Genomic DNA, 12,224 nt, shown 5'->3' with positions numbered 1-12,224 from the left:
AGCCAGACAGAACGACCTCCACTGAGCAGGCCAAGGCCAGGCTGTGCCCCCTCAGCCTCCACTCTGCCCACTGCAGGGACGGAGGCCACTCCTCTGGGGAGGGGCTACTGACAATCCTCAGGGAGCCCCCAAATTCCCATTGTAGGGCATGAACCACATAGATACAGACAGACAGGATAATTTTTTTTTCCCCAATTCTACCTTCCTTCACCATTTCTCCACTTTGAGTTAGCATATATGAAATTTATTCAAATGGGGACCTGAATCTCCCATCTGAGTCTGAGACCTCTGTGGCCACTAGGATTGCTACTTACCTGGGGCACTAAAGGGAGGCCTTGGTGCCCTGATGGAGAGATTCTTTATTTGTTCTGGAGCCTTTCATGTACTGGAGTAACTCACACAACATCTGTGAGATCCATAAACACCATGTTTCTTATTACAAGTCATTAGCCACTCAGGCCAATGAAGGCAGGTCAGCCCAGTCCAGCCATGGGACCCCCAGTGCCTAGCACATGGTGGAATCTCGGTAGACACACACTGGATGGATGGGTGGAGAGATGGATGGATGGACAGACGAATGGATGGATGGGACAACAGATGTATGGAATGATGAATAAATGAAAGCTGGAAGGAGGGTTTCACAGAGCATTTAGCCCTCAGAGCCCAATCTCTGGGTAATACAGAAACTCACCGGAACCATCGGGAATGGACCTTACAAACGTTGGCAACATCTTGACTGTGGCTGTTGGATTAAAATCCCGGGAGAGGCCATTCTTCATCTCCTTTTTGAAACGAGTCATGATGTCTAAGAGAGTTTCATCAGAGAGCCGCATGGCATAGAGATACTTGTCAATCTGGGGGAAGGATGAGAAGGAAAGACAGTGAGGCCAAGGCTGAGGAAGGTTGTTTCAGCTCCAGTCTGGCTGGGAGAGGACAGGGCAGGGTGAGGTGCCTGCCTGCTTGAGACAGTCCAGCTCGATGGGCACTGCAACACCCATGCTGGCACATCACATGATGGGAGGTCATTCAACTGCCATCAACCATGTCGCTCAGGGCAGGCTTGCAAATGCTCTGAGCCTAGGTTCCTCCCCTGTAAAATGAACCTGTAAAATGCACCTCCACGGTCCCTTCCAGCCCCCGAATAATACACGGATGCTGCCCTTCGATCCCCAAGTACATGCCGGAGGCACCTTAAGCCTCCACACGACTCCCTCCTCTTGGCTCATCCTCACATGGATGGCAGAGACACAGAGAGTAAGTAAGAACAAGGGCCATCCACTGACGCCATCCACCTGGAGTTTGAATCCCAGCTCCATCACTTAATAGCTATGTGAATTTCAGTTTCCTCAACTGAAAAACTGAGGTAATAAACAGAACCTAACTCACAGAATGTTGTGAAATCAAAGAGGTGGAGAAGCCCTTAGAACACAGAAAGTGCTCAATCAGCATCTGCTGTCATTACTGTGGTGAGAGAGTGGTGCAGGTGGGTTTCCTTGGGCCTGACTTCTAGGTAGGTGGGAATGGTGGTCAAAGGGCTGGAGCCCTTCAGAACATGGGGTGGCAGTCCCAGGGCACAGAGATCTTAACCCCATAACCCCCAGAAGGCATGGGACAGCCCAAGTTCCCATGCCTGTACGCCAGGGCCAACGTGCCCACACTCCCAGGTCAGACCATGCCCTCCTCAACAGGACTGAACTGACCTGCTCCTCCTCCTGGGTCCCCACTCTCCTCAAAGATCCCGGGCTCCTAACCTCAGGCCCCCTTGTTGTCACTGGAGGTTTCTTGCTCCAGAGTATCTTCCCAATTACTCTCTCAAAGAGTAGTTACTGGGCACCTACTATGTGTCTGACTCTAGGCTGGACATCGTCCTCGTGGCGCCTGACCTTGTGGACGTCTCTCTGTCTCACCAATCATTCTTTCTGCCATCCTTGCCTTAGGAAGCCTGGAAACCATGTGCCTGCATTCCAGGTTCCTGATGCATTCAAAGTAATGGTTTTCCATCTTCAACTTCTCTCCTTTCCAATCCATCCTCTACACCATTGCCACATTTTCCTTCTTAAATTGGACCCTGGTCACTTCATTCCCCTGCTCAAAACCTTGCAATGCCTCCCATGTCTAAGGTGCTTATGCTCTGCAGGTGTGGCTCCAGGCTCTCAGAACTCCAGTCAAGCCACCTCTAGCATTCCTGGGAGATGCCCAGGCTTTCCTACTGAAATGCCCTTCCTTCTCTTCCTAGCTACTCAAATCTCACTTCCTCTTCAAGGTTCAAATCAAATGTCACTTCCTCCTGCAGATGTCCCTCAGGCTGCAGATAACGCCTCCCTCAGAACTGGTCACATGGTCTAGCCTGGACCACTGTGTTCCACACCTGTCACACCGACAGTGTCTGCCCCATTCACCTCGACCTCCCAGTGCCTCACATGCAGCGTCACACACAGCAAGCTCCCAGCGGATGGAGAGACAGATTTATGACCATGACGTTGAAAAGACCTTTGATACTGATTTGCTTCTGAGAATGGCATCTCGTGCTTAGTTTTTAGGGTGGCTGGAAATGTCCTGTTCAAGGACACAGAATCCCTAGTCCTAGGTCATTCCTGCATATTTTAGTCCTGGGCAGCCTCTGGATCCAGTTTCCATAGACCTTGCCAGTCTCCTGCCTCATGGACCATTAGGGCACTGGAAGGAGTCCCCCAGGGTCCTCTGCAGCCAGAGACAACCCTGCCCCCACCCCCATCTCTTCCACTGCAACCCCCTTTTCCTTTCCCCTTCATGATAAAGCAACACAGAGAAGGGCAATCAGAAACCACTGAGAGCTGAAACAAATGGCTAGATCACGGCCCTAGGAGGAGACATGCTCTGTTTTACCCCCAGGTTGGCAGCACCAATCAGCAGCCCTTGCTGCCATGGCTCCCACATGCTGGTCGGGGAGAGGCAGTCACGATACAGCCTCAGTGTGAGCAGCCACAGAAGCACATGGGGCTCTACTGAGCACAAGTCAGAGAAGGCTTCCAGGAGGGGCAATGTCAGAGAGCACATCCAGGCATAAGCAAGAGGGTGTGCGAAGGCCAAAGACGAGGGAGGGTGGTCTACGCGAGGAAGGAGCACACAGCCTAAGACCGTCAAGAGCTAAACTGTGCAGAGCCTTAAAAACCAGGAGAACAAATTTAGACTCTGAATGTGACTCTAGTGAGTATTCAACAATGAGACACGTTTCAGAAAGATCAGGCTGTGTGTTGGGGAGGGGACGGGTGAGCAGGAGCAGAGCAGGCAGTCACCATCACAGGGCTGCTCCAGCACCTTGGACGTGTTTCCACGACCACACTCCTCACCCTATGTCACCATGATCTGTTTACTGGCATGGCTATCTCCTCTGATAACTCACGAGTTCCCCAGGGAAAGGAAACATGTTGAATAGATCTTTGGAACTACCCACTTGCCTGGCACAAAAGAGGAATTCAATGACTGCCGGATGCTAGAATAATGCTGTATAATTACATTATGGTTTACAGTATATCAAGTGCTTTCACATCCAGTAGGTCATTTAACCTTCAAAACGACCCTGTCAGGGAAATAATCTTAATCTCCATTTTATAGATACAGAAACTGAGGCCCCAAAAAGCTAAGTGATTAGTTCAAAGCACACAGTTGGGGGTGTCGGGTCTCACATCTGCGAGTCCAATGCTCTTCCTGCAACTGTCCCCATCCCTTGGGGAAGGCCGGTCCCCCTACTCTTCAGAGGTCAGGCCCAAGCAAAGCAGCTGACGCTTTCTAGCTGGACAGGGAGAAGCTTCTAAGAAAAGAATGGTTCCAGAGCGATCCTGCCTCCTAACTCAAGGTGCATCTCAGCACAAGGACAGCAATCCCAGAACCCCAACATTTTAGGACAACCAAGTCAAACCCAAAGAGAGCCTGGAACCTCAAGCAAGAAAGCAGGCCAGCAGCACAGAAGACACCCTGGCCTCCGAGTGTTGAGGAAGGAGGGCTGTCCCCCTGTGGTTCAGGTTCATGAAGCACCACGTGCTACAACCCCCCTCAGAAGAGATGTGGAAACTGGGGCCCGAAAGAGGGTACAGCTTAGGGCAGAGCTGGAACTGACTTCGAGGCCTCCTGGATCTCAGGTGCAGGAGAATAAGCCAAGGGGCACCCTCCTGGTCCTCTGGAGCTCAGGAGGGACCTCTGAACCAGCGCAGATCCTGAAGCTGAACTAGCCAGGCACCCACCACACTGCCCGGCCAGGCGAGCACCTGGTGCAAGACTCAGCAGGCCCGCACCACGTAGACTGTGGCCCTTTAAGCGGCCCAGGACGCACTGCAGCAAAGCACGAGAGACACGTGTAGCATCTCCCAGGGGCTCAGAGCACCAGCACCTCGCTGCACAAGGGGCCTCTTTCCTCTCGTTCAGGAGGTACGTTCTGGGGGTATATTCTCCGGAGGCATTCTGGAGGTATACTCTCTTAAGTCTTTTTTCCTACATACACAGTATTATTTTCTTCTACTAACAGTCATAATCATCCTGATTTGGAATTGTGGTAGGGAAATAAAAAGAGAAACACATTTCTTTACCATATGCAGCAAACATAGCTGACCGATGCCCCTGCCTGGTTGGGAAAGAAGCTAAGAATGAGTGGTGGGTAGAGGGAGGGAGAAAGGAAGGGTTCCTCTGCCCGTTTGCTCCAGATCTTTGCAAGAACCCAGGACAAGAGACGCTCTTCCTGCAGCAGGTGGGCCCAGAAGCCCAGGAGGGGGGAGCAGGAGGAGGGATGCAGGCTTGGAAAAGGACCACTTTTGGTTTGGGGGGCCACCAAAGTCTGTGGTCCTTTCAGCTTTTCTATTTCTGTCTCTGCTCTGCAGCAACTTCAGATATTCTCCTCTCCCCTCTCCCTCCCTCCCTCTCTCACACTCACACTTCCACAATCCTCCTCTTCTCATAGGACTTGCCTCCAAACTCTGCTGCTCTGGCTGAACACTGGTGCCCAAAGAAGCCCCCTGTGCCTTCAACCCCCAGCCCTACCTCTTGGTGACAGAAGGGCACAGCACGTGTTCTGGTGGGTTTCAAGCTGCAAGCCTCAGCCTTTACAACATCTGTCATAGACAGAGACAGGGACTCCCAGGAGTCCATGATAGGAACACCCCTGGGGGTCCCCAAGGGCTCACTTTCGCACACGGTGTCTGACGTAAGCATGCAGCACTCGGGTCAGATTGGGAAGGGAATGGGGAGGTGCCAGGACCTCAGACACCATACGCTGAGCTGGGTCTTGCAGACTCTGAGCTGAGACTTACAAGGGCCCTGTCCAGCCCCTAGGGTATCTCTCACCATCACCTGAGGGGGAGGGCCCTTCTCACAAGGGTGGCTGCACAAGGCAGGCACTGGTGCCCTAACACTGCACAAATACTGGTCCTGGGCTGTCTGCAAACCAAAAGGGCCTGGAAAGTCTCAGCAGCTCCAGAGGCAGGAGATGTCAGACCTCCTCACCAAGTCCTACATGAGTTTAAATGCAAACATTTCTGTGGCCGACCCCAGCCCCACCTCCTGCTCCCAACAGAACACGCACCAAAAAAACAATTCAAGACTGGATATGCCCGAGTGCACAGAGCAGTCGTGGCAGGAGGCACCATAACCACTGGTGACCTGGGCATCCTGACCATCTGTGGAAGAGGGCACAGCTGTGGAAAATTTCCCCTCCTTCTCGCGTCTGCTCTTTCATGAGGATCAAGGACGAGGCAGAACGACAGGTGGGACTGAAGCTGCCCAGCACAAGCCTTTAAAATGGACTTCCCACTTAACGTGCAAAGGAAACTGGGGAGCTGGCAGTAAAGGGTTAAGAAGGATTCTTGCTTAAGGGTAGGGCAGAGATTTCAACATCGGGAACCACTTCTCTTTCTTAGGGAGACTGACTCAGGGAAGAACAGCCCTGGGTGGTTAAGATGATTTTAGTAAGAGCTCATGTTTGCAGAAGGCTCTGCCGTTCATACACAGGATTTCAGACACATGATCCCATCTGGATGTCACAGAAAGAGAAGAAAGGAGCTTGTGGATGCCAGGTGCCTGGCATGCAGCGGGTGCTCAATGTGTTAGTTCCCTTCTCCCGGCACAACCACTCAGGGAAGCAGGCAGGAAAGATAACATTATCTCCATTTTATAGTCAAGGAAATTGAGGCCCATGACTCACACAAAGTCACATGGTTTGTAAGTGGCAGCTAGATCTAGATTCCAGGTCTTCTAAGCTCTCATCTTGGGCTTCTCCTTATGAATTTCCATTCTTTCTCATACGGTGAAAAGAACACAAGGATGTGGATGAAGAGAACTGTTCAAACCTAGAATCTGCCATTTATTAGCTGTGTGACTTTGGACAAGTTACCCAACCTCTCTGAGTCATGCCTTCCTTACTTTGAAATGGGGATAATAATACTTTTACCTCAGAGAACTACTGGAAGAATTTTAATAATGTGCCCAAAACATTTCCCACCCTCCCATCTAAATGAACAAAAGGGAATCCATCTCCCTCACTTCCCTGTCTAATTCATAATCATGTGTCCCTAATTCCTTTTACCTAAATACCTAGAGAAATGCATTGATTATGCAACGTTATTGACTCATTTTGTAAAGAGAAAACTAAAGGTAGTTGGCCATTTGCCCGAAACCATAGCAAATGAAAGATTCTGGCAAAAGTCCTCTGAAACATTTGGACTGTTTTAGCAGGCTGTTTTTTTTTTTTTTTTTTTAACTAAGTCGTAGTAACAATAAGCAATATGCACTTATTATTAAAAAATTCAAACAATTCATAAACGAATAAAAGTCACAAGTTTGAGCTCTTCCCTCAGTCTTCCTAGAGAAACCTCTGCTAATAGAGTTTTATGTTCTAGGACAGTTTTCCTACCCACACATCCATACGTACAGGGCTTGACTTTTTTATTTCATTTCACAAAAATGGAATCATATTATAAACACTTTCTCCCTTGAAACCTTAACTCCACCTTCCTGTTTCCTCTGGAAACTGCCTCTAAGACTTACACTAATAGCCACATTCAGATTTTCTTAGGACCCTGCATGGCTCAGCGATGGGGCACGGACAGGGCGATGCAGACACCCACGTCAGACTCCAGCTTTGCCACCCTGCAGGCACCTCAGTCTTTCCATCTGTAATGTGGGTATGTTCACCTGCCTCTGATCTATAAAGGCCTCTACTTTGTACAGCATTTTCACATGCTGGTCCTTAAACTATCCTGTCCAGAGAAGCAGGGCAGGTGCCAACCATCCAATGCCCCAAGGAAAAATGAGAGGCCAGAGAGGTTACTCGACTGGCCAAGGTGACAGCTGGTCAGCAAGAAAACCAGGATGGATACCAAGTTCCTATGCTGCTTCCTCTGTACCTTTCTTGCTCAGCCCAAGGAGAACCCAGGCCTGGGGCTTCTGAGAGCAGGGAGAAGTGGGAACATGGGTGGCATTAATGCCATAGCTCCATCCACTGCAGAAGCAGCCTGGCTCCCTTGCTTTGCAGAAAACACATCACTCCAGCCTGATGTTTCTGGAGGCCTCGCTCACCCTCCAGCAGCTACAGGCTATCTGAATTGCTCATTTCCCCTTTCACACAATCCTGGGAAGGAAGTTCAAAGGCCACAGTGAGCCCAAAGGTCCTGGCCCAGTGAGACCCTCCGCCGTGGTGTGTGCCAGTCCAAGCCCTCCTCCTGCACATCCCCACCCCTCTTCCTGCCTGCCCAGCCCCACCTCAATGCTGCGGGTGACGGCCGGAGGAACCTACCATTCCGTCCTGCTTTTGGCAGCTGATTTCTGAGCAGGGAAGACACTGGCCACAAGGGGAGACGCTTTGGACCCTGTGTGTTCCCTACAGGAACCATCTGCTCCTGGCATCCTCTGGCCTTCAGGCAGCTGGGGCCCCGACAGAGGTTCTGCAGCCCTGATGGCCCTTCCTCACAGATCCACCTCCGCCCAGCAGGCTAGGCCGGTAAACGCCCCTCTGCGCCCAGCTCCTTTCTCCACACTCACCTCCTCCGAAGGGCATACCATGATCTGCCCGCCCAAACGTCAGCTGCTCCTCTCCTCCGCATCCCCTCGGCCAGCTGTGTTCACTCTGTGGGAAGCGATCTACCCCGGTGGACACAGTGCAGTGTGACAGTCCTCTCCAGGCACGGTCCAAGCCTCCAGCTAGACCATGAGGGCCAGGGGTGTAGCGGCCATGCTTTCAGGCCCCTTGTATCCCCTTAGTGTCCTCGGGTGGCTTCTCGGCTGGGCCTACCTAGTGGCTCCTCTGCTGGGCAGGCAGGGAGGCCTCTAGTGACGCCTAGCCCGGGAGGTCTTCCCAGAAGGGTTTGCTAGCTCAGATAAGGCTGGAGACTCCTCTTCCCTGAATAACCCAGCCCTTCTCCAGCACTAGGCCCCCCACTTCAGCTTCAAGGTGACCTGCTGCGTGGAGCCAACAGCCCTCCATGAGGGATGAAGTGCTCCACATGCTCTCTGATCCCCATTTCCTCTCCTGACATCTGTATCTCAAGGCCCAGTGAGGCACAAAAGCCCTACAGATAATCAGGAGTCTCCACTATTCAAGGCTCCCAGAGGCCACCAAATACCCGAAAGTCACCAGAGGAAAGGTAGGAAAATAAATTCCACTTTAGAGGCCTCCGGGTGAAAGCTGTGTGTGTGAACATCCCTGAAGTGTAACGGGCCCCTTCGGCAGGATGAAACACTGTAAGGAGAGGTTCCCTTTCCCCAGTCTCTTTTTCAAGGTTCAGACACAGCTCTCAGTGCCTCATCTATTATTTTATTTATGCTTCTGATCTGTTCTGTTTCAGTGAGCGTGGACTGGGCACCTATTAAGTACCACGAATTGTTCATACAACACTTTTATTTAGTCACAACAAATCAGGAGGGCCCTGCCAGGCATTTCCACCTGCCCCAATCCAGTCTGCACACTTGCAGGGTGGGCATGATCAGCCCCATTTTACAGGGGAGGAACTGGGACCATGCAGAAAGGCCTAAGCACCCAGCACCCAGGGTGGCTCTGGCTTAAGACCCCTACTCCCATGCTCCTTCCCTACTTCCCCAGACTCCTTTTCCTAGGAGGATGGCATAAGGCCATGAGGTCATGCTCAAGGTCCTCCTGGTGACCTTGGCTCCTGCTAAGAGGTGCTTTCTGCTGGTGGGAGACCAAGCCGTTGCCCAGGACGAGAAGAAAGCTGTCACACTAAACTAGCAAAAACTAATGGAGGTACCTGGTCCCTCAAGGGGAACAGAACAGCCCTGGAATGTGGCAGGGCAAGAACAACAGGCTTCACTCCGGGCCTCATGGTCAATGGCTTGGGCCGGGGCCAGCCTCCAAACTCACACATCCCAATGTTCCAGGTGACTCCAGATAGGAGGGAAGAGAGGATCTGAAGTACGGACAGCCCTGCTTTCACTAAGAGACAACCAGACCCCACAGCCATGGCTTGCAATTACCGCAGTGGTGGGAGCAGACCTGGCTGATAAGCAAAGGATCTCAGGCCTCCTTCAGCCGCACAAATTCCTGCTATAACCTTGGGTAAGTCATTTCTATCTCTGTGTTTTTCCATCAGTAAAAGAGTAATAATGAAAACTGCCCTCTTGTCTTCGTACATGGTAGGCACAGGAGATCTGTGACAATGTGGATTCCTCAGAACACAGGTTTTTCAGAATCCAGTGGTGGCAAAGCAGAGTGGTACCCAGGATCCCTGCCCTGGCTCGGCGCTCTAGCCGCCTTACCCTCTGTTACTCAGGAAGCCACACTCCCCGACCAGGCCTCTGCAGGAGCCTACAGGTGTGTTCTGGGTGAACAACAATGATAACATCTGGCATCTGTACAGTTCTGTATGCTTTCCAAGTGTTTCCACATCCACTCTCTGATTTGATAAGTGGGCAGATAGCACAGCAGAAGCCGTTTACCCCATCTGACAGATAAGGATACTGAGGCCCAGAGAGCTCGATTCCCCCCTAACAACACTGCTCAAGCTAGGGGGATCTTCTAGAGGTAACAGATTCCAGCCCCCTGGCTTTACAGATGAGGAAACTGAGGCCCAAAGAACCCCAGGAACCCACTTCTTTAAATGCAGAGTACCTCTGCCCAAACTTCTGAGCCACAAAACTCATGGACCAGCAGAGTGCTTCCAGCAGGAATTAATGCAAGCCACCTACTTAATTTAAAATCTTCTAGTAGCCACATTTTTTAAAAAAAAACAGGTAAAATTAATTTTAATAACATTTGATCTAACCGAATATATCCAAAATAATTCCACATGTAATCAATACTTTTGAAATTATCAATAGAGCTATTTTATATACCTTTTTGTCATACAAGTCTTCAAAATCCTGTATTTTTTGTTCAACAGCACATCTCAAGCCAAATTTGCCACATTTCAAGTGCTCAATAGCCACACGTGGCGGGTGGCTACTGCTCTGGACAGCACAGCCCTAGCACTCCAACCGCATCCCCATCATGGGAGCTTCAGGTAACGATTTCTGCTGGGAGGTCACTGCAATGCACTGCTTTGAAAATCTGAAGTCCTGGATCTGCACACACAGTGACAGCTGCCCACTGGTGTCAGACACTGTGTCCCCATCCCTGCCCTACTGCTTTCTGGCCACCAAGATCACATCAGTTCTACTTCCTGAGGCTCTCCTGCCCCACATGTAAGCTGCAAGAAGAAATACCTACATCCAAACTTGCAGAAGGGCTCAACTAAATCAAGAATGTAAAAGTATTATGAAAATGGAACAGAACTTCGTAATGGTGGTGTCTTTGTTACAATGGTGGACAAGAGTCTCCTACTCAACTCACCCCACCCAGCTAGAGAGGGTCCTGCAAGGCACCAGGGGACATCAGAGAAACGGGGTCAGATTGAGTAACGTGGCCAAAGGCTAACCCCATGTGCCAAACAATCAAAGAAATCAGCTGCTTACAGTATGGCCAGGCAGAGGCTGGGAGAGAATGCTAGAACAATCTCTAGAAGTGGGCATCGCAGGGAGCATTAGGGGGTCTTCTAGCAGGGTAAGCGTTGGCCTCCCTGAGTGTCCTCTTTTAAATGCAAACAGGATGGGGGGAAGCCGACAAAGGGTAGAGGGAGAAATTTGAAACTCAGAGAATATCCCTGATATTTCATGGTAAAGACTTTCTTGGGTCAGTTTCCTTCCCAAGCGTAAGGAGTTGGTCATTACTGAGCAGCTAGGGAGTAGAGGGGTGGGAGGTAGGGATGAGTAGGTGCAAGCTGGTGTGCTGGTGCTGGGGACGACAGGGAAGAAAGGGACATGGGAGTTGGGGGAACTTGGAGGGTCCTGTGCCCAGCTCTGCCCTGCCCGCAGCTCTTTGCCTCCTTGGATCTGTTCCCTAAACAGCAAAATGAGAGTTGGATGAGGAATGATGGGAGGAACACAGGTTTCTGAATCAGGGGACCTGGCAGTGTTTCTGTCCCTATCACTGTGGTTGTCGGCAAGTCACTTCACCACGTGGGGGCCCCAGTTTCCTCATTTCTACATGGAGATGACGCTTTCCTCAGGTGGACAGAAGCAGGGGCTCTCCCAGCAATTCCACTCCTATACATGCACCCAAGAGAAATGAAAGCGTATGTCCACACAGGGAAAACATGCATACAAATGTTCACAGCAGCAGCATCAAAACAGTCTCAAAGTGGAAACAATCCAAATATCCATCAACTGAGAAATGCACAAACAAAATGTGGTGTGTAGATACAACTGAATATTATTCAGCAACAAAAAGAACTGGAGTACTCATACATGCTACAGCATGGATGAACCGTGAAAACATGCTAAGTGAAAGAAACCAGACACAAAGGTCACATGTTGTATAATGCCATTCATATAAATGTCCACAAGAAGCAAATCCGTTAAAAAAAATAATAATAATGAAGTAGATTAGTAGACCCCAGGGTGGAGGGAGGGATAGGGAGTGACTGCTTAAGGGTAAGAGGTTTCTTTTGGGGGAGATGAAAATGTTCTGGAATCAGATGGTAGAGACGGTCGCACAACCTTGTAAATGTTCGAGATGCCACGGACTTGTACACTTTAAAATGGTAAGTTTTATGGTATGTGAGTTTTATTTCAATTAAAAAGAAAAAAAACAAGGGCTCTGCCAGCAGATCAATGAGCCTGAATGCTGGCTCTTCTGTTTACTCTCTGAGCCTCAGGGTCCTCACTCAAAAGTGGAGATCATAAGGGAGCTCACTGCACAGGGGTGGCAT

General features: G+C 50.4%; 1 protein-coding gene across 1 annotated transcript in view; it reads right to left on the bottom strand.

The window, feature by feature from the left end:
- Positions 1–12,224, bottom strand: part of HK1 (hexokinase 1) — a 64,849-nt gene that overhangs the window by 46,181 nt on the left and 6,444 nt on the right. Inside the window, exon 2 of the mRNA XM_074374119.1 lies at positions 692–854. Coding sequence (XP_074230220.1) covers positions 692–854 — 163 coding nt within the window. The remainder of the gene's footprint in view (positions 1–691; positions 855–12,224) is intronic.

Source organism: Camelus bactrianus, chromosome 11 (assembly GCF_048773025.1).
Source record: "Camelus bactrianus isolate YW-2024 breed Bactrian camel chromosome 11, ASM4877302v1, whole genome shotgun sequence".
NCBI classification, from domain to species: domain Eukaryota; kingdom Metazoa; phylum Chordata; class Mammalia; order Artiodactyla; family Camelidae; genus Camelus; species Camelus bactrianus.
This window is presented reverse-complemented; position numbering and strand designations above follow the sequence as displayed.